General features: G+C 36.3%; 2 protein-coding genes across 3 annotated transcripts; both read left to right on the top strand.

Annotated features, from left to right (window-relative positions):
- Window positions 1-2,726: 2,726 nt before the first annotated feature.
- Window positions 2,727-5,292, top strand: LOC123312064. Of its 2 annotated transcripts, XM_044896259.1 has the most exons (3): window positions 2,727-4,563; window positions 4,967-5,017; window positions 5,082-5,292. In XM_044896259.1, the coding sequence occupies exon 1, from the start codon at window positions 2,997-2,999 to the stop codon at window positions 4,347-4,349; it is 1,353 nt and encodes a 450-aa protein (XP_044752194.1). In that variant the 5' UTR covers window positions 2,727-2,996; the 3' UTR covers window positions 4,350-4,563; window positions 4,967-5,017; window positions 5,082-5,292. The 2 variants fall into 2 exon arrangements, with proteins under 2 accessions (XP_044752194.1, XP_044752192.1); XM_044896257.1 differs by lacking the exon at window positions 4,967-5,017.
- A 15,354-nt stretch (window positions 5,293-20,646) lies between these two features.
- LOC123311629 lies at window positions 20,647-21,972 on the top strand. The gene has a single exon (XM_044895692.1). It carries the CDS (start codon window positions 20,647-20,649, stop codon window positions 21,970-21,972), a length of 1,326 nt encoding a protein of 441 aa, XP_044751627.1.
- Window positions 21,973-22,380: the final 408 nt, after the last annotated feature.

The raw sequence follows: 22,380 nt of genomic DNA on the forward strand, positions 1-22,380 counted from the left end.
GCGATATAAAAAATCCTAATAAAGCGTGCGCCCTAGCTGACCACACTAGAAATAAAAACCACCTCATGGATTACCAATCTGCGAAGGTCCTGGAGAGTGAGACGAATGGGGATAAGAGAAAGTTCATGGAGATGTACCATATTAAACGCCAGGAAAATTCTATGAATTACAGGAGGGACGTGAATAATATTAGCAATGTTTATTCATATTTAATTCATTTAGATCAACTCAGTGAGAGTGAGTTGAGAAGGACACAGAACATAATGGACTCTATTGTGGTGAGTGAGATCACGTGACGCTTCCACCATTTCCTATGTTATTAGACTGAATGTGCTTGATGACTTCTTGTGCCTCATAGAGTATAATTATGCGGTAGTGATTCAGTGAGAGTGAATTGCTGAGACCAAATGTCATTATGCGATGATAATTCGGTGACAGCGAATTGCCAAGACCAGATGACATTACAACGGACTCTATGATTTAAGTTGTGGTCGATATGTCAGACCTAAATTCTGTGCCCTCATAAACCTAACCATATCTTTTGTTAAAACACCTCGATTGATGATTTGCGAAAGTTTACACCTGATATGTCTTTTACTGATGAATATTGCGAACTATTTGTACTGTCACAACTGCTGACTCTTGAATATTGATTGGTACATCATCCTTCATATCGAAGGTATCTCTGTATTTCGGTAGGTTTTAAACGTGTTCGATGTAACCATGTGTCTTAACTGTTTTGTGATTTTAGAGTCCTGAAGAAGACCCGCATTGTGGTCGAAACGTTGACTTTATGAAATAAAGAAGAGTGATCTAATACATACTAATCAATCCCCATACCCCTTAAACTTTTCCATATAAAATTCTGGGAGTTACCATTCCATTGATATATATATATATATATATATATATATATATATATATATATATATATATATATATATATATATATATATATATATATATATATATATATATATATATATATATATATATATATATATATATATATATATATATATATATATATATATATATATATATATATATATATATATATATATATATATATATATATATATATATATATATATATATATATATATATATATATATATGCCCGGTGGTTTCTCGTACTCCCCTGTAAAGGTCTAGATAAATAGATAAAAAATATAGAAACGGATGAAGTGATGGGATTGTATGTCTGCTCTCCAAGAGATTTTGATTTCTTTGTTGAATCCTAATGTTTTTAAAAAGCGTACAATATTGTTCTCGTAACTAGCCTTGAAAAAGAAACGATTTGTTTCGAAACGTCGGCATTGTTACACAGTGAACAATAGATAATAAACAGTGTCCAACACTCCCAATATATTCTTTCTTTCCTAATTCTAAAGCAATGGATGATAACCAAGTTACTAGTATTTTTTATTGTCGATTTCAAGACAATGGACCGCCAAGTAGTCTTAGCACAGGGCTCCACGCATTCACGATCCACCCCTGCCCCAATGTATGAAATTATTATTGTCCTTTTTATCTTTAGCATTCACAGGGTATCCTATGTGCGTGCCTATTTGACGTTTCCTGAAAAGTTGGCTTATTAGAATTCTGAATATTGGGATTATGATGTTCGATATTCTTCACTAAGCGGATATATTTTAACAATCTTCTAGACATGCGTATTGGGAATGAAAATGAATTTTCTGCAACGATTTATTTTCTTTTCTGATATGTACTATTATTCGTACAGAATCAATAATTTTGTTGTCTCTTTCCTAAAAACTTTAATACACCGAAAAAGAAACTCGGCCACCTAAAATCTTGCTGAATTTCGTTGTCCAAGAATTTTTCATCGATTTCAATTGTTTCTACACCGAATTGGTATCAAAGCAAACTCCAGAAAAGTTTTCCAAAATTGTTTTTAGTTTTTTCTATACGGGGTGAAGAAAAAAAAAACATGTATCCGTAGTCCGATTTCTTAACACCCTGTAAAACAGTTCGGATAATTCCTTGAGGTTACGCTGACTTCATTACAAAAACCACCTTTTTCACCATATTTCAGTTTTTATTTCACCTTGATATATATATTTTTTTGAAGATACACGTATTCGAATAAAAAAAGCTTTTTATGGTATGGGTCAGTATATCAAGAGCAGCACGTAACGAATTATTATATTATTTATTGAAAACGTAGCTTTAAATACATATAACACGGTCGTCGTAATTAACTGAGCTTAAACTCTCAAAATTTCCCGAACTGTTCCTCAGGGTGTCAAGAAATTGGACTATACATGTTTTTTTTTACCCTGTCAACTATCAGCTATCAACTTTTTTGGAAAACTTCTCTGGAGTTTGTTCTCATACCAAAGAATTCATCTACAATTTGGCGTAAAAGCAATTGAAGTCGATGAAAAATTACGAAACTTCTCAGACAACGAACTTCAGCAAAATTTTCGGTGGCCGAGTTTTTTGCCGTTAAGTGTATGATAGTTTATTATAAATTCAGTATGCATCAAATAATTAGCAGTAACCAATAAAATTCAATTTCAGCAAAACAAATTATTAGAGGAAAACAAAAGAAGCATAGCTGTGTTTACTGCCATAAAAATGTCTTCAAAATTTATAGGCATTATTTGACCGTTCATAAGGACGAGAAAGAAGTCAGAGATATTTCCCTTCTCCCTAAAAAAGCACCTAATCGATTAACAATGCTGAACAACCTGAGAAAAAAAGGGGATTATGTCTTCAACTCAACAAAAAACGAAAATGATTCAAATATTGTATGTAAAAAGGCAAAAGATTCAAGTACGACTGTGTGTTGTCCGAGTTGTAAAGGCTTCTATAGCAAATTAAGTCTCAGAAGCCACCTACGCCGTTGTGATCCTCAAAAATTTTGTAATAAGAAAAGTAGAATCAATATTCAACCGGAGTGCAGAAAGTTGGCAAACAGACTTCATCATAAAGCGTCTGAAGATTTAAGAAATAAAATTTTTCCTTACATGAGAGAAGATGCTGTAGTAGAAGTTATTAGATACGATGAGGCAGTAATACAATATGGAAATCATTTGTGTAGAAAATACACTTCAGAACATCATGCAGCTCAAGTGAGAGCCCAATTAAGAGCATTCGGAAAACTGATATTGACTGCCAAAGAAATCGATTCGAGCGTGAGTAATATGTATGATCTTCTTGATGCTAGGAACGTTCCTCTCATCATTGAGGCGATTAATAAAATAGCAGGTTTAGATAGCAAAACTGGTCTATATAGAGCACCAGCAACTGATACGTCGCTCGGAACAGAGTTGAAAAGAATTTGCAAGTTACTCCAAATGGAATTCATAAAAACAAATGATAGAGAAAATTTGAAAAGAATGAAAAATTTGATGACAGTTTTTGAGGTAGAATTTAATGTCACCATTAATAAAAAAGGTGTGGAATCACAGAAAATTATAAAACGCCGTAAAAAGACCATTCTCCCAAAGACCGAAGTCATTGGACAATTCAGGAATTTCTTAGAGTCAAAAATTGGGTTTTATATAGGCCAACTTGAAAGAGAGTACTCCAAAGCAGATTGGATAAAGTTAGCTGAGTACACGTTAGTTCACCTTGCTGTATTCAATAGAAAGCGTCCTGGAGAAACTCAGAGAATACTGATAGAGGATTATAAACATTACGAAGTGCTCGAAGAAAATGAAATGGAAAATGAAGATCTTATTTCGAAAGAGCAAAGTAAAAAATGGGCAAGAATAAAATTTACGGGTAAATTGGGCAATGACAATGCGTTGCTCGTTCATAGAGATTTGGGTTTTAAAGCCATAAATTTAATATTGAAATACCGTGAAGAAGCTGGTGTAGATAAATCCAATAGGTACATATTCGGTGAACCCTCTCAGTATCACGCACAAAAAACATTCCAAGCTTGTTCTTTGATCAGAAAACTTTCTGAAGAGTCAGGAATTCCGAACAGCGAATTGATGAGAACAAGATTGCTGAGACAACATTTAGCTACGGAAACGGCATCTCATAATATAGATTCTAAGCTAGAGAACCGATTATCAGATTTCATGGCTCACAACAGAAAAATTCATGACGTGCATTATGTTCTAACTAAGAAAAAAGATGACATCATGAAGGTGTCCACTCTGTTGGAAAATTTCTCATCAACAAAGAATTTACCGTCGACGTCTTGTAATTCAGAAAATATGGCAGAAAATAACAGACTTTCAAATTCAGAACCTACAACGTCGAATGTTGAAGAGGAATCTAACTATGAACTATCCAGTTGCAGTGACTCGGAAAACGAAGAAGAAAATCTTTCCCAAGCGGAAATAAACTTGATTTTAGGTAAATAATCTAGACGTGTACCATGGAGTAAAAGAGAAATACAACTTCTTCAAGAGACCTTCAGTCCTGAAATAGATCACAATGAGGAAATCTCGAAATCTAAAGTACAGGAGTTTTACTACAAAAACAGAGTTGCGATGAATAGGCGTACGCCTCATTTAATTATTCAGAAAATCAAAGCAGAGCAGAAGAAAAATAAGATGATGCGTGAAAACTTGAAACGTGAGTATATTTTCTTCAATGTGTCAATAATAATATTATATTGAAATGGAGATTTTCTCCACAAAAATTCAAGTCATTGTATAATATGACCAATACTCATGCAGTTCAATTACCCCAAAGAAAACACGAATCTCAACTTATATTTATTTTCCGCCGATCTCGCAATATCAAGTCATCTCAACGTACACGAAATCGTCCATTAACCACCCCTACTAATGCATGATTTTTCTTCAATTAACGCACGATTCTCAACAACCGAACATGAACATAGAAGTATTCAAAAATATTAACATAAATATAAATGTACACATAATTCTGATTTCGAATTCGTCAATCATATTTAACATTTAATTCCTAAATCACTTGTCAAAAATCTTACTTTAATTCGAATGTTGCATTGCAGTTTCCAAAGATTCCTATTTCAATGATACAATTATTGATCACAGAATTTGAGGTTTGCAGAAAAGATGAGTAATAACTTTATATAGTAGATTATGATCAACTTCACATTATTTCAGCAAAGAAAGAAAGATACAGCATAGAAGAACAGGAAGTGTTAGAAGAAACAGTTGCTCGTCACCTGCAAGAAGGATCATATCCTAGTCTAAGAGAATGTTCTTATGTAATAGAAACGAATGAAGTGTTGAGTTCAAGGTCTCCGTCAGCTGTGAAAACATTCATTTACAATAGTATTAAAAAAAGGAGATCTATTTAAACTATCTAATTCGAGGAAATCTTCAGCTATCTATCCCTTTTTATTTTTTATAATCAAAAAAGCATTTTTTGTTCTATATGTCCTTTTTCATGTGCTCTTTAATAAAAACTTCTCCATGGTATTAGTGGTTTCATTAGTAGTTGAAAGATACATTTATTAAAAAACATTGATTGATATTTTTAATGAGCATGCTTTCACGAACAAAGAGTTATGATTGAAACTGAACAATAAGATTTACTAGCAATTCGAACTGAAAATTGAAAAAAAAAATAATTATTATGTGTTTATGTCCCAACAATAAAATATCAGATAATCAATTTTGATTCGATGATTTATTTCGAAAGAGAAACGAAAGAAATTTGGGTAAGTCACAAAACTATTCAAATTATTCTAAAAAGGCGTTAGGTGCTTGATCTTGAGATTGAAATTGAGCGTTGAGATGGTTACCCGGGAATATTAGTCGAAAGTTTTGGAAATTGGCGATTTTATACAGGGTGTCCCAAAACCAGTGAATCAACCGTCACACCACTATAGAGTAGACCAAACACTATCGAATGATACCAATATTAGTTCAGCGAAAATGTACCGTTTCCAAAATAATCAGAAGTTTATGAAAATACCGCCGATTTTCGAACAAAATTTTTTTCAATCACAGGGCCAGTTTGGGAAAAAAGATAGCGATTTTAAATCATATTAATCCTAGATTATTGTTTCATTATACCTAATTAAAATTATTTCAAGGAGTTAATCGAAAACCTAAATAAATGTAAATTAAAACAATTGTTTTTTCTACATAATTTTTATTACTCCGAATAAACCCCCTCTATAGGGGTAATAATATGGGCGAAAAATGCTGTCCCTAATCACAAATTGGCCCTGTGACTAAAAAAATTGTCCGAAAATCGGCAATTTCAGGTTAGGTTTTTTTGGAAACGGTATATTTTCGCTCAACTTATATTGGTGTCATTCGATAGTATTTGATCTACTCTATCGTGGTGTGACGTTTGATTCACTAGTTTTGGGACACCCTGTATATTGTGATATGCTTTTTCCGAATATCAACTTCTCATCCTTCTCGCTTTGGCCGCCATTTTGACGAAATGGCAGCCAAAATCAATTTTTTTTAAATATCTCGTTTTTTTGACTCATTTGACGATGATAACAATTATATGAAAAATTAAACTAGAGTAGATTGACAACAATATACTCCTACATATTTTTTCGTATCATCAATAATTTTAGCGTATGAGCGCCGCAAAATGTAATCGAAATTACGCTCTTATCTAATACCCATTTCCATACCATAAGCCTACAACTCAAGTTCTATTTTCTGTAATTGAAGATTTCGGGCTCAGAAAATGATGATCAAGGTGTTATCCGATTCTTGATCATATTATTCTTGAGGAAAATCAACCAGGACTGAAAAATAACAACAGTTATAAATAATTCGGTTGAATAAAGGGATGTGGACTCTGTAAAACTATCGGAGATATTGAAAAAACAAGAGCAGTTCTCTAATGAGTAGGATATTTGCTATGAAAAAGTCTGACGCCCGTTTTCACCAACTGTCAAACAAGCTCCTATCTTAATAATTAATATCCGATATAATACTTTCACGGAAACGCTATTTAACGTAGCGTCACCTACTGGCGTTATTCGCAAGAGGGATAATTATTTCCTTTATTTTCATTCAATCGAATTTTTAATAATTGAGTTTAAATGTATATTATATTAATCCGGCCGTAGAAGAATCCAACAAATCATCTTTCATAACAAACACTTCATCCAATCTTGAGTTATAAATGGTGTAAACCACAGAATGGCGACTTTGTTTTATATATTGAGATTTTAATTGAGCAATGAAAAACAGGACATTTTAGGAAGTTTAAACAAAAGTGTAACTTTAGAATCATGAAAATTGAGGAGTACCTATGACATCAGGTACTAACAGTGATGATCAAAAAATTTTCATTATAATTATAGATCAGAAATTTGTTTGTGAATAAGGCCTATCAAGTGTAAGCGTGGAACTCACAACACCCGTATTCAAGTCCATATACATCGCTGAATTACAATTCAAAATATTGGTAGCAATGTTTCGGAGGATGAGTTTTTTTCATAGAAAATGTTTTGAACATTGGAAAACTATTTTTTTTTGTATCTGCCATAGTTTCGGCAAGAGCATATCAAAATACAGGGTGATTTTTTTAAGTGTTTCATTAGAAGTTTTCGAGGAAGGAATTGTAATACAGATTCAAGATTTTGGATTTTCGTTTTAGAGAACATGAACTTTAATTGCAAAATATTTTCAAGCGGAATCTACTTCCGGTTTCACCGGAAACGAATGTAACTTCGTTATTTCAAATGCAACACCCTGTATATTTTTACATATTCGAATTCTTCTTTTAATTTTACACTGATTTGATGTATGATATGTGCAACCATTCGAGCGGTTTTTGAATTATAACCTGATTATCAAATTTTTTGAAAAAAAAGTTGTCACAGATTAGTGTCCATATCTTCAAAATCCCTCATTATAAGAAGTTCTTTTTGCGAAAGTAGAACAAAAGAAAGTACGCTGATACTGTTTCTTGTATTGCTTATGAGGAAATATTATACAGGGTGTCTGAAAAAGGGCCCCAAATTGAGCGTCAATAAAACTATGAAATCTCACTTTTTTCAAATGGCAACCCTATAATTTTGTACTTCCAATCGATTGCCCGTCAAAAACTACTTAGAGTGTCCCCAACATTCCATGCCTCTAAAATCAGTAATTTCGCCGTAATTGAATAAAATTCGAATTTCGGGAATAAATCAAGGTTTCTTAGTCTAACCACAGATTTATTAGGATAGAAATTTTCAAGAAGGCTATGTCTGTTCATTTATAATGCATTTTTGAGAACTGTCATTTATACTTGTTTGATTAATCGGGCACTATGCAAAATCAGAATTACAGTAACAGTGATGTATTAAATATGTTCTTCATTTACGGTGAATGTAACAAAATATTAGAAAGGGCAGTCAGAACTTTCAACGAAAGAAACCCACATTTACCACCTTTAACAAAATCAAAGTTCAGGAGGTATCAAAACAATTTTCTCCGTAGTTGAAGCATTAACCCAAAACGGAATCGTGTGAAAACAGTAACAGGTAATGAAGAAAATCAAATAAATATTCTAGGACAAATCCAAGAGGTTCCATCAGACAGGTAGCACAGGAATTAGAAGTTTCATATTCGTCGTGTCAAAAAGTGCTCAAAAATGCCAATATTCTATCCTAATAAATCTATGGTTAGACTAAGAAACTTTGATTTATTCCCGAAATTCGAATTTTATTCAATTACGGCGACATTACTGATTTTAGAGGCATGGAATGTCGGGGACACTCTAAGTAGTTTTTGACGGGCAATCGATTGGAATTACAAAATTATAGGGTTGCCATTTGAAAAAAGTGAGATTTCATAATTTTATTGACGCTCAATTTGGGGCCCTTTTTCAGACACCCTGTATAATATTTCCTCATAAGCTATACAAGAAACAGTATCAGCGTACTTTCTTTTGTTCTTCTTCTTCTTTTGTTGTAAAAAGAAATTCTTATAATGAGGGATTTTGAAGATATGGACACTAATCTGTGACAACCTTTTTTTCAAAAAATTTGATATCATATCAGGTTATAATTCAAGAACCGCTCGAATGGTTGCATATATCATATATCGAATCAGTGTAAAATTAAACGAAGAATTCGAATATGTAAAAATATACAGGGTGTTGCATTTGAAATAACGAAGTTACATTCGTTTCCGGTGAAACCGGAAGTAGATTCCGCTTGAAAATATTTTGCAATTGAAGTTCATGTTCTCTAAAACGAAAATCCAAAATCTTGAATCTGTATTACAATTCCTTCCTCGAAAACTTCTAATGAAACACTTAAAAAAATCACCCTGTATGTATATAAATCACCAATTCGGGAAAATTTATAAGTAAAACCAAATGTTATCCATAGTTTTCAGAATGTTGATAATAATACAAGAAACAAATAATAACAATGAAAAGAAAAACTATTGGGTCAAGTATTCATTGAAAGAGGTACATCGAACAGCAGAAAAACTTCATAGACGAATAATCTTGAAGAAACAGAATGAGTGGGGAAAAAGGAAGGAGCTGAAGATAACTCGAAACAATGTCGCGAAAAATCAGGATTTGTTTGCCCCTGGGTGTCGAATATCTAAATCTTCCTCTGCATACGATAGTACTATCTAATTTATTTGAAATACTTTTCCGCAATTTTGGTTTCCTGATCAGGAAAATTCACAGAAATAACTTATTTTCCATATCTTTTGAGGGGAAGTAAAAAAATTTTTAAATCTAGTTTATGTCTAAGCGCACAGGTACGAGCAGAAAGTACAGGGTGGGCAAAATTCGTTGTCTACTGAAGGGATCTCGAGAACTATAGCAGCTAGAAGATGCATATTTTCTTTTTTCCTGACAGTTCTAATCTGAAAACAGCTCCAGCCTAATGTTCATAGATTTTGAGTTATGAACGAAAATTGAGAAATTGTCAATTTCAATGAAGCTGACTAGCACGCTTGTTTGAACTCATATTCGAAATCCGTTGTCACATTCTACAGGCACTTTTTATATGAGGAATTCGAATATGATATTATTGAATTTTTCGATCCAGTCATTTTCGAGATACGACGAGAATTTTTGATTTTAAAAAATTAAACTATAGTTGAAAGTTCTTTCATCTGGCTGCAATTTTTTTGCTGATTTCAAAAATGTATCATATGTCGCATTTTCCATGAATGTTACACGAGAAAAAAATTCAATGTTTTTCCTGCTTTTTGATTCACTGTTGAATTATAAGTAGGCTGGCTTACCCTAGCAACCTTTGAATATGCATTATCTTTTGTGAACCTGAGCCACTATGATTGGAATCACGGATTGCTGAATAAATATTTCGATTATTAATTTGTCATCGTTTGTTCTCGCGATGTTTGGCATGCATATCTAACGATGGTTCACAATTCGAACACTACCGTTGACAGAAGTACCTATTTTTCATCATCCTACTTCTGTGAAAATTATAATTATAGTTAACTATCGTATTTGATTTATATTACTGACTCTCTAAGTCTCTTGCATGAATAGAAAAACGATAATTGAATAAATTTTCTCCTTCAATAATCAAACGAAAATCTTTAACTCTCTTCTAAAGGATATCGATCTCGATATCGATATATAAAAGAAATAATTATTCGGCAGTTAGTGATTCCTATCACAGAAGGTTGAGTTAACATAGAATTATGTGGAGTTCACGAACCATAATGCTTTTTCAACGGTCGCTATGGTTACGCCAGCATACTGAAAAATCAACAGTGAATCGAAAAGCAGGAAAAAGTATTAATTTTTTTTTCTTATGTTATATTCATGTGAATAGCGACATATCATACATTTTTGAAATCAACAAAAAAACTGCAGCAAGACGAAAGAACTTTTAACTATAGTTTACATTTGAAAAGTCAAAAATCCCCGTCGTATCTCCAAAATGACTGGATCAAAAAATTTAATAATATCATATTCGAATTCCTCATAAAAAAGTGCCTGTAGAATGTTACAACGGATTTCGAATACGAGTTCAAATAAGCGAGTTATTCAGCTCCATTGAAAATGACAATTTCTCAATTTTCGTTCATAACTCAAAATCTATGAACGTTAGGCTGGATCTGTTTTCAGTTTTGGATTAGTGAAGAAAAAAGTGTCATCAGTTTTCTTCTAGCTGCTACAGTTCTCGAGATCCCTTCAGTAGATAACGAATTTTGCCCACCCTGTACATTAAAAGAGGTGAAAATTATTCAGATGTTTTCACGTTTTTTGAGATTCAAAAAATGATTGATTACAGCCTGTACACACGACGATTATTTTTCACAAGAAATTTCGACAAAATACAAGTAAAATAACAACAACTTTTTGAGGAATTGAGAGATGAGCTTTCCCAAGCATTTTCGTGGACAAAACGAAATTTCCATGTTGACTTTTGGTTAAATAGAGCCTATTTGAAACAAACTTCAACAAATAAGTGAAAAAAGAACTATCGAAATAGAAAAGGCATCGAATTTAACAATATGCATATCACAGATTTGTACCATGCACTATAAAGAAATTTTTTTTTAACGAGTTGACTCTGGCAAGAATTCATGCAACTTGTCCAGAATTTCACGCGAAGACATATAAAAACGATGTCCAGCAAAGAACGGATATTTGCCAGAAAATATTGGTCCAGCAATACACCCTTCGCCATAAATATATATTATATCGTTGCGTTTTTAGCTGGACCGAACCATTCATCCATGCGTCAATTAATGGACAGAGCGTGTTATTGCTGGATGTCCAGCAATGAACAATAGATTTTCCTATGTCCATGCGGGTATAGCTGCACGATAGACTTAATCCACACAAATTCGAAAACTCTAATGTGTTACCGTGTTGTTTACTGCTCATTTCCTTGGAATATTAAATTGGTTGATGCATTTAACTTTTATGGACACTCAAAAATAAAATTTAATCAAATAAAACAACATGATTTAAAGAAAAGATGACCTTCATTCCCTTTCCAGAAAATCACATCCAATAAAGACAAAGTGTTTTTTTCCCAGAGATGAATTGCAATGGTCATTGAATATTTTTCAGTTTTGAAATGAAAGTTCTCTTCATGGCAATGTATGCATCATAATAAATAGTTATTTGTGCAACCAGTTAGGAAAAGCATTATTTTTCGTAATGAGCGTAAAGAACGCGAAATACGAAAAATAGTGTTTTCCAACGTGTTCCACATATCATTTTTTCTAATTTTGAATAGGATGTTGCTATTATTTAAAATTAAATGTACCAAAAACGTCTTCAAAAGCGTCTCTCGCAGATTCCCAAAATCGTCTAGTGACGGAAATTATTCAATTTTTCACTTATACTATGAAAGCAAGTATCGTTTCATCATCAGTTGAGAAATATTTTACTTTGCGTAACTGGTTGCGAAAAGTAAAACGTTTCAAAACGTCAGTGAGTTTTGAAAAGTGTCCTTTTATATCTCAAAATTAGAAAAAATAAATTTTTTTGAGCAATCTTTGATCGTGATCATCAAATTGCAAAAAAATTGTTTCGAATGGTATAGACCATTTATCCAACAATAGTCCACCGATTTACAGATTACATTTCTCATTTTTCCATCCACAGAACCAAAAAAAATCAATCATTAAAAGTTTTGGAAGTTGGTAACACAAAATGCGAATTTCAAAACTGAAAATTTTGTGTTGTTTGATCAAGAAAAGGTACTGAAATAACTTGTTTTCCAATATCCCTTCAACAATGACAAATTGAAAAAACGTGGACGACCGTTGTAGACCAACATAATCCTGAATTTATCGTTCCAAAATATTCTCGCTGAGGTAAAAAAAACGTGCACCTACGATGGTCGACGTTTGATTTTTACGGTTGTTTTTGTGGACAATTGAAATAATTTTATGGTCGAAAGTGGACTAACCTTGGACAATTGATCAATTTCAACGTTTAAAATACATTTCTGCAATTTGGGCGTGCTGCTCCGAAAATGAAAGATATAAATTCCTTTCTTCATAATTCTTAAATGGTGCCTAGGCAAACACAAAAAAGATGAACAAACGAACTTTTTTTTGCTTTATGGTTTCAAAATTCGTTTCGGGAGTTGCCAACTTCTCGAGGCTTTCATTTACGGCCTTTTTCAAAAAACCTATCTATCCATCGTGGTACCAACTCAACACTATGATCGAATTCTGTGGTTCTCCGGGTATACAAAAGTGGACATTGGTAATACGATCTGATCCATTTTGCCTAGTTTTTTACAATCTGGGGGCCTGGGGGGATGAAAAAAGTGGACAAACATAGACCTATGATAGACAAACGACTTTGAATTTTTGGGCGGCAAAATGTCTTTCTCCGCAACTTTCGAACGAACGAACTCTAAAAGAAATTGGCCTATGAAGGACCAACTACCCTGAATTTTTGGTGTCAATATTTGCATTCGGGTGTATCTGCTTTACACTCCATGCTCCATGGTATTCATTAATTTTCATATTCTAAACAGTCGAATGTCAATGAAGTATTGCTTTTTTATGACTCTCCTGGTTTTCTGGATCAATTGATAAATTGCTGTTTCTGTACTCTTATCCTGCATGAAACAATGTTGGTTCTCATTAAATATTCGGAATATTGTGGACCTACACTTGATGAATGCAAATTTTGTCATGATAGGTAAGGCTTCAGGTTAGCATTGTATTTTCCTCAAGTGGTCTTCAAAACTGAAAGGAACTATTGGGGGGAAGTGAGGAAGGTTTAAAAAGATCATCATATATGAGCCCATATGTTAGAAATCAAGTTATTCATTTCACAATGTTATGGAGATTATGACAATTTATTAATGTCACATCCTACAGGATACACTCCCAATTACAGGAAAACAGAAAAGAAAAAAAAATTGAGAATACAGTTACATATTGAAATGGTGCACAAAGTAATATAATACACAACAAATAAACAATCCTCACTAAATCCAGGTGTGGCGCGATAAATAGGTCTGCACTATGGCCCGAGGAGAGTCGAGAAAAATGTCACATACATTGGCGAGCGAATTGATAATTCCACAAGCATAATTTATAGGAGATCGAGAACTGGCGTTTGTTCTCCCCGTCCCACTGTAAAAGAATATGTCACTCCTAGAACCCAAACGGGGAACCAGAAACGGAAGACAAGACAAAAGCTCTGGACAATCGATTTTTCGACTAATAATTTTACATATGAATAATAGTGCACATATATTCACCCTATCCGTAGTGGATACGGTACCGAACCTTTAGAGCAAGAGATTATTGTCATAGCCTATGATGAGGAAGAGGTACGCAGAAGGATATACAAATGATTCAATTCCTCTCAATGTATTGATGGGAACTTTCAACTGATAATTCGCTTAAAGATCCACCTATATCAGAAACTGAAGAAAAATTTTCACCAAACGCTGAATATGAGACGGATCACTCCAAAGTTCCGAATCATAGTGTTTGTGAATCAACCACATCTGATGTCTTGAGTAATGCTCGTCAAAGGCGGAGTTGTGGACGACCAAGCAATCTTCACAATTATACAACATAAAAGGAAAGAAAGAAATGTTAGGAATCAAGTTATTCACTTCACGATGTTATGGGGATAATGATAATTTATTCATGTCATCAGTTATTGTATAAATAAATAATCATAACACCATAGCTACGAGCAGAAAATCATTTGAAGATGTTAAAAAATTATGCAGATGAAATCACGTTGCTTATAATCTAGGGGGAATGCTCAAAAAACCGTATACGCGACGAATTATAACAGGAAATTTTGACAAAATACAGAAAACATAGCACAGGTGCCCAGAAAAATAAAGGGATGTCCCAAGAATATTTTCTATACTCACGGAGAAAACGCATTTTTCATGTTGACTAAAGTCTTCTTAAACTTTTGGTTACTCAGAGCATTCTTCGAATAAATTTCAATAAACATATCTAAAAGAAGCATAAGTATACCCTTGGAGTATGAAAGACATTGAATTACACAATATGCATATTCGTTGATAAAAATGTAGGTCACAGATGTGGAGCATCTACAGTGAAATGAATTTTTATTCTCGGATCGCTAATTCCTCTCATTTTGCAAATAAGGAGGTGCATCTGGCAACAATGCATGTAACTTGTCCAGCAAGTCACGTTAAGACATATAAAAACGACGTCCAGCAAAGAACGGATAGTCATCAGAAAATATCGGTCCAGCAATACACCTTACGGCGTAAATATGTATGGACAGCTGGCGCTTTTCTTTGCTTCATAGTGCAGGAGAGGAGCAGGTTCATGGTCTTGGAGCAATACCAGGAAGGAGAAGGAACTGCAGAAAAGGGTGCGGCCAAACAGAAACGGCATACCATGTAAGTGCAGCATGCATCCAAGATGCCTACAACACCAGGCATGATTTTGTGGTGCACTGGGCCCTAAAAGCTCTGCTGAAAGGCCTAGGAGCGCCAGAGGAAATACAACTGCAGTTTGGTAAGGCTTCGCTGAACGTAGACTTCCTTGGAAAGCGGAGAACAGAAATAAGGGCAGGAGGTAATATTTTAACAGAAAAGCGCCTCCACCACAATAAACCCGACATTCTTATACACCTCTATGATCCTGAGGAAATAATCATCTTCGAAGTATCAGTCGCACATCTACAAAATTACAGAACCCAGGAAAAGATCAAGAAGGTTAGATATTCCGTTAATGGCTCCATGCACATTGATCACAGAAACGTGGACGAGGCAAATAGAGATCTCAACCTGATTGGGAATTCAAAACAAGCGATACGCCCTCTGGTGGCTATTTTTGTAAATAAAAAGTTAAGACACTTTTGTCATTTGTTTGTTTACATCATAAACCTAATAAAATCAAATGTATTATTAGGTCTATGGTTTACATCGAGGAACGTAGAACAATGACGTAAAGGCATTAACTTTTTACTTCGAACTGTCACCACTATGTCGCTGCAATCTACATTTGAGTTCCCAATCGGAGAACTTCGCTCACTATATCATTGCCCCGTTCGCCTGGGCGTGTTTGTTGTTGGCTGCTTTGGGGAGATAGTGAACACTGAGGAGCACAAGAACTTTAAGGAAATATTGGCTAACATTGGCCTGACTAATTTGAATATTAGAATATTAATTAATAGAAGCTCCTACAGCGTCGCTGTCTCTACGAGCAACATAATCTTAAGGCATTTAAGTTCCTAATAACTATGATACCTAATAAGAAAGACTGTTTTGTTTTATTTAAAAATTTTGTTCGAGTGTATTGTATTGTATATTTAACGTTGTTTTATGTGAATATTGTTATTTATTAATAAGTGTTTAACCTAGATACTTACAGTCTGTGATGCCGGAGATGCCTGTGATGCCTGTGATAACAACTATTTCAAGAGCTAACCTTCCTGACTGGGCGGTGCCTGTGGAGCAATTGGTTAGAAAGAATGTTTGGGGAACCATCCAGGGATTACCAATAGACAAAGCAATAACCCAGAGAGCAAGACTGAACAGAAAGGAGCACTATTTTGCGTGGTATAATTTCAACAAGGCCTTTGATAGTACCGTAATACCCAACATACTGTAACCAGTCCAGCCTTTGCGGTCAGACCTTTCGAGAACCAGAGCGGTCGCGAGCTTCTGGAACAACCGCGAAGGTACCTGAATGTTTCCGGCGCCTATATAAGCCCAGCGGAGGAGCAGGTAGGGAGTACAAGTACAGTTATAGTTCACAGTGCAAGCGACTAGTGGAAATAAATACGAGTGCAAATAAATAATAGTGTCATAGTTAGTTTCTGAGTTATATGTGTATTAAGTGTAAATAAATAATTTAAATCAGTTGGACGTTTTAATTAAGCGAAGAAAACGTTACATTGGTGTCAGGTGCGAGGTTCAATATCGCTCGAATTAAATAAATATTTTCGGTATTTTTGGAGTTCATGCCAGTGACCACAAGACTACAGAACGCAATGAAGACTCAAGCGGTAATGGACTTTTTGAGTAAGATAAACGAAAGAATGGAAGAAAATTCTCGAAAATTGAATGAGAAAATGGACGAGAACTCTTGTATATTGAATGAGAAAATGGACCAGATTAAGGAAAATTGTAATGATGTGGTGAGTCAACTTACAGATAAATTGGATAAGAAACTGGAAACCATAAATGAAAAATTTTATAAAGTAGACGAGAAGTTTGATATAGTGAACGAAAAATTTGACGAAGTTTATGAAAGAGTCGATGAAAAGTTTGACAGAGTTTATGACGACGTAAATGGAAAATTGGAAGAAATGGCAGGAATAATTGAACATCATTCCAAAATGATAGATTCCTTGAAAATAATGTCAAACAGAACAGATATTCTGGCTTCAACTCCCTACAGCACAGCTAAAGCGGAAAATACCCTGGTCGACATATCAAAAACAGTTTAAAGCTGCTGCCCTGGCGAACAACTGGAACGACAACAAAAAAGCCACGGCATTAATTATCGCTCCACGAGGAGAGGCACTCAACATTCTGCAAACGATTACGGAGAGTCAACAAGCCTATTACGAAGTTCTTATATCGAAACTTCAGATGAGATATGGCGATGCTCATATACAACAAGTTTACCATGCACAAATAAAGAACCGAGTGCAGAAAACAGGGGAAAATCTCCAGGAGTTTGAAGCTGATGTGGCGAGATTAGTCAGGCTTATCCATCTGCTCCAGATAGCTTCCTGGAACAGCTATCAATCCAGACATTCGTGGATGGGATAAAGGATAGTGAAATACAACAAGCCCTGAAACTAGCACGCTCCTGAACCGTAGATGATGCCTCAGCCTAGGCTTTGGAAATCGAAGCAACGAATCAAGCGTCGCATAGGGGAGACCTTCGTGTAAGACAAGAGCAAGAAACAGATCGATCTGTTGAGGAGATTGTCAGAGAAGAAGTCCGCAGAATATTGCTTGCTAGGAAAAAGGATGCTGTGTGCTGGAACTGCAACAAAAGGAGGCATTTCAAGCAGAATCGTCCAGAATTTGAAAGGGCTACAGCTAGGAAAATAAAAGGAGTCGCTGTGGTAGACAATGGCTCGACCAAAACCATTGAGTGTCCCCAGAATTCCAGCCATTGTTCGCGCCTGGATGAAGACGACTGGCTACCTGAAGAAATTCAAAGAGCACAAGAGGAAGATAACGACTTGAAAGTAATCCTGGGTTGGAAAAGAGCGGTAGACGACCTACTTGGGAAGAAATATCCAGACTGAGCCAGAATGTAAAGTCGTATTGGGCACAATGAGAAACGTTGAAGATTGATGGAGGTCTTCTGAAAAGTTGGTGGGAAAATGAAGATGGAACTGAGCAGAGACTTCAGTTGATTGTGCCGAAGAGCCGTGTGACAGACATTCTGACCACACTACATAATGGAACTTTAGGTGGACATTTTGGGATAACTAAGACGTTGGAAAAAGTCAGGCAGCGATTTTATTGGCTAAATTGTAAGAGGGACGTTAAAGATTGGTGTAGAAGATGCAAGGTTTGTGCTGCGGCTAACGGACCTTATGGTGAAGGAAAAGCACCAATGAGGCAATATAACGTCGGATCCCCCATGGAAAGAGTAACTATTGACATCGCTGGCCCCTTTCCCGAAACAGACCATGGAAACAAGTACATTTTGGTAGCGATGGACTATTTCACGAAATGGGTGGAAGCCTACGGTATTCCTAATCAAGAGGCAAGTACGGTAGCTGATAAATTGGTCAGAGAATTTTTCTGCAGATTTGGAATACCTCTGGAGCTGCATTGTGATCAAGGCCGAAATTTTGAATCGAAGTTATTCCAAGAAGTATGCGGCAAATTGGGGATTCGCAAAACAAGGACTACACCTCTTCATCCACAATCAGACGGCATGGTCGAACGAATGAATCGGACCATGGGAAAACATCTAGCCAAAGTAGTTTCTGATCACTAGCGGGATTGGGATGAATATTTACATCTATTCACCATGGCATATAGATCTTCGGTTCAATAATCTACCAAAGAAACGCCATCCAGTATAATGTTCGGCCGAGAAATAAGGCTGCCTTGCGACTTAGAGTTTGGATGTAAGCCTGGAGAAGACGTAGCTGGGGGGGACTACGTTAGTAAATTAAGGAACAAGCTGGATTACATTCATGAAAAGGTACGCAATCGAATGCAGCAAGCAAGTGACCGAATGAAAATGCGCTACGACATCAAGGCTATTGAAGGTGGATTCACCACTGGAGATCTGGTGTGGCTACATAATCCACAAAGGACGAAAGGTTTTTCACCAAAGCTGGAGAGGCAGTGGGAGGGACCGTATGAAATAATCAAGAGGATAAATGATGTAGTTTACCGGATAAGGAAGCTCCCCAGAGGAAAACCAAAGGTCGTCCATTTCAACCGATTAGCCCCGTACGCGCAAGACAAAGAAGACGTACTTCTTGTGGAAGCCCCGAAGTAGCAGCGATTACCAGAAGTTTATGGATTGTTATGGTGAGACATGCGTTGCACGGTTCGGTGTTACACAGGAAATACATCAAGATCTCTCTACCGTGTCTGAGGAATACTCTCTCGCTCATTGCGTAGCGAAGGACCTTCGTATGAGCAAAGGAATAGCAAGAGTATTCAGAAATAAATTTGGACGTCAGGAAGAACTATTGCGACAGCAGCCAAGAATCGGAAGAGTTTTGAAATTGAAGGCTGAATATCGGTTCATTTATTACCTAGTCACCAAGCAACATTCCTATCAGAAGCCAACGTATCAGAATCTATGGACGGCACTGCATAGCTTGAAAGAAGACCTTCAACGATTTGGTGTTAGGAAATTAGCTGTTCCCAAGCTCGGTTGTGGATTGGACCAGCTGAAGTGGCGAGTTGTGCGAAGCATGCTGGAGGTGGTATTTCAGGGGACTGAAGCAGGCCAAGGAGCCTGGAAAAACTGTGGAATGCTACTTCTATCAGAGTGGCTACTGTAGTAATGGTGATGAGGGCAAGTTTCGCCACGGTATTTGGAGAAATTCACTAAATCTGTTCTGGGACAGAACAGGCTTAAGGAGGGGACAGTGTAACCAGTCCGGCCCTTGCGGTCGGACCTTTCGAGAACCAGAGCGGTCGCGAGCTTCTGGATCAACCGCGAAGGTACCTGAATGTTTCCGGCGCCTATATGAGCCCAGCGGAGGAGCAGGTAGGGAGTACAAGTACAGTTATAATTCACAGTGCAAGCGACTAGTGGAAATAAATACGAGTGCAAATAAATTGTAGTGTCATAGTTAGTTTGTGAGTTAGGCGCGGTTCTCACTGGAGCGATACGATAAGCGATGCAACATGAGCAATCTTTTATCGCCCGATGCAACTTTTATTTTCGCAACACTCCAGTGCACACTGAAGCGATACGATAGCCAAATCAAGCGCTTAATTGTCACTCAATTACGAAATTCTATGCTACTTTTTCCGATTTGATTACCTTTCTGTCGCTGAAGCGACCTGGCAGCTGTGTCCCCCAAACCGACGCGATTTCGATATTTCTCGGTGTAGTATCGAGATCGCTTCAGTGTGCAGTGAATTAGTTGCTTCCATTACGTTTGCACGGTTATAAGAGATCGGTGTCGAATCAGGGTCGGGTTGCGTATCGAATCATCTGTCGCATCGTTTATCGTATCGCTCCAGTGAGAACCGCACCTTAAGTGTGAATAAATAATTTAAATCAGTTGGACGTTTTAATTAAGCGAAGAAAACGTTACAATACTTTATTAATGGGTAACTTGTATCCAGATGAGAAGGGGGCCACAACTGTGAAGAATTGTCGAGAGGTTGATAAAGAGGTGCGAAAAGTCCTAATTGAGAATAACATCAAGGGTAAAACAACAACGAATAATCATATTTATCTTCCAGTAAGCAGAGGAGGACAAGGCATGAAATTCATCGAGGTGGAGGCAGAAATTCACATGGTCAAGAAAGGAGTATACATAAGGTCACACCCAGAGATGCAGGAGGCACACGAGAGCTACATCCAATTACAGGGAAGTGGATGGAGAAACCCCCTATCTGACCATGACTTCGTTTCTACTAAATACGGCTGCCCGGATGTGGAATACACACAAACAAAAATCACGAAGAACTGTAAAACTATGAAAAAACACATCGAAAAACCATTCTATGAACAACTAGAGAAAGAATGGATAATGAACATGCACTATGGGAGAATATTCGTAAAGGAGCAGCCCAACATCGAACTTCCAGCATACACCTCCCCACTTATGGATAGTTGGAGATTTTCTTTACTCCACAGTGCGGCTGAGGAACAAGTGCATGGTCTGGTGGCAATTCTGGGAAGGAGAAAGAATTGCAGGAGGGGATGCAGCCAGAGCGAGACAGCATACCATGTCAGTAGCGCCTGTATACAAGACGCCTACAACACCCGGCATGACTACGTCGTTCACTGGGTCCTCAAGTCACTGCTGAGCGGCCTGAACGCCCCAGAAGACATACAGCTACAGTTTGGTAAGGCCACCCTCTCTGTGGACTTTTTTGGAATGCGCAGGGTGGAGATAAGGGCAGGAACTGAAATTCTCACGGAAAAACGCATCCACCATAACACACCAGATACCTACTTACATCTTTATGACCCTGAGGAAATTATCATTCTAGAAATCTCAGTGGCACACTTACAAAACTACAGACTTCAAGAAAAAATCAAGAAGGTGAGATATTCAGTCAATGGGTCCGCACATATAGACCATACAAATGTGGATGAAGCATGCAGAGACCTAAATCTGATGGGAGAACTCCGATCAACCTACCGTTGCCCTGTTCACCTGGGCGTGTTTGTCGTCGGTTGCTTTGGGGAGATAGTGACAACTGAGGAGCATAAGAACATTAGAAAAATACTGATCAAGATAGGTATCAATAATTTGAAAATGAGAATACTCATTAACAGAAGCTCCTACAGTGTTGCTGTCTCCACAAGTAACATAATTCTGAAACATCTCTGCGTTGTTAATTCCATCTCGACTGTGATATTCTGTTGTATACTATCGAAGCGGACACAAAAGAACGATAACTTATTCATTATGCAATAACTTATTTATTATGTTCAATAACTGACTTATTATCTTCTAGTCAAATTACATGTTTATTATTTCCAAGACAGTGTTTATTGTGATGTTTAGTGTAGTTGTCAATATGATGTTGTGTCCGAGAGGGTAATTTTGAGATTTTTGTTCATGATTTGCATGTCGTGATACTTACGATGAGCCTGTGATATCATGCAGTCCTATCCACCTGAGTGCGAGGAGCGTCGTCGAGTCGAGAGGCGTATTTCCAGCGGGGAATCGAACCCCGGTCTCCCGCGTGACAGGCGGGGATCTCACCACTATACATACATACATAACAGATACTACGTCTTTTCGCGTGTGTGGAAGGTAGCTCGGAGAAATTTTAAATTTACCCTTGCTTGCAGTCCCCATATGATATACGATAGTGCCAAA

This window comes from Coccinella septempunctata, chromosome 4 (genome assembly GCF_907165205.1).
Source record: "Coccinella septempunctata chromosome 4, icCocSept1.1, whole genome shotgun sequence".
NCBI classification, from domain to species: Eukaryota; Metazoa; Arthropoda; class Insecta; order Coleoptera; family Coccinellidae; genus Coccinella; species Coccinella septempunctata.

Excerpts from the sequence above, each read along its gene's own strand:
- LOC123311629 (XM_044895692.1), top strand. The coding sequence starts at position 20,647 with ATGGGTAACTTGTATCCAGATGAGAAGGGGGCCACAACTGTGAAGAAT.
- LOC123312064 (XM_044896259.1), top strand. The coding sequence starts at position 2,997 with ATGAGAGAAGATGCTGTAGTAGAAGTTATTAGATACGATGAGGCAGTA.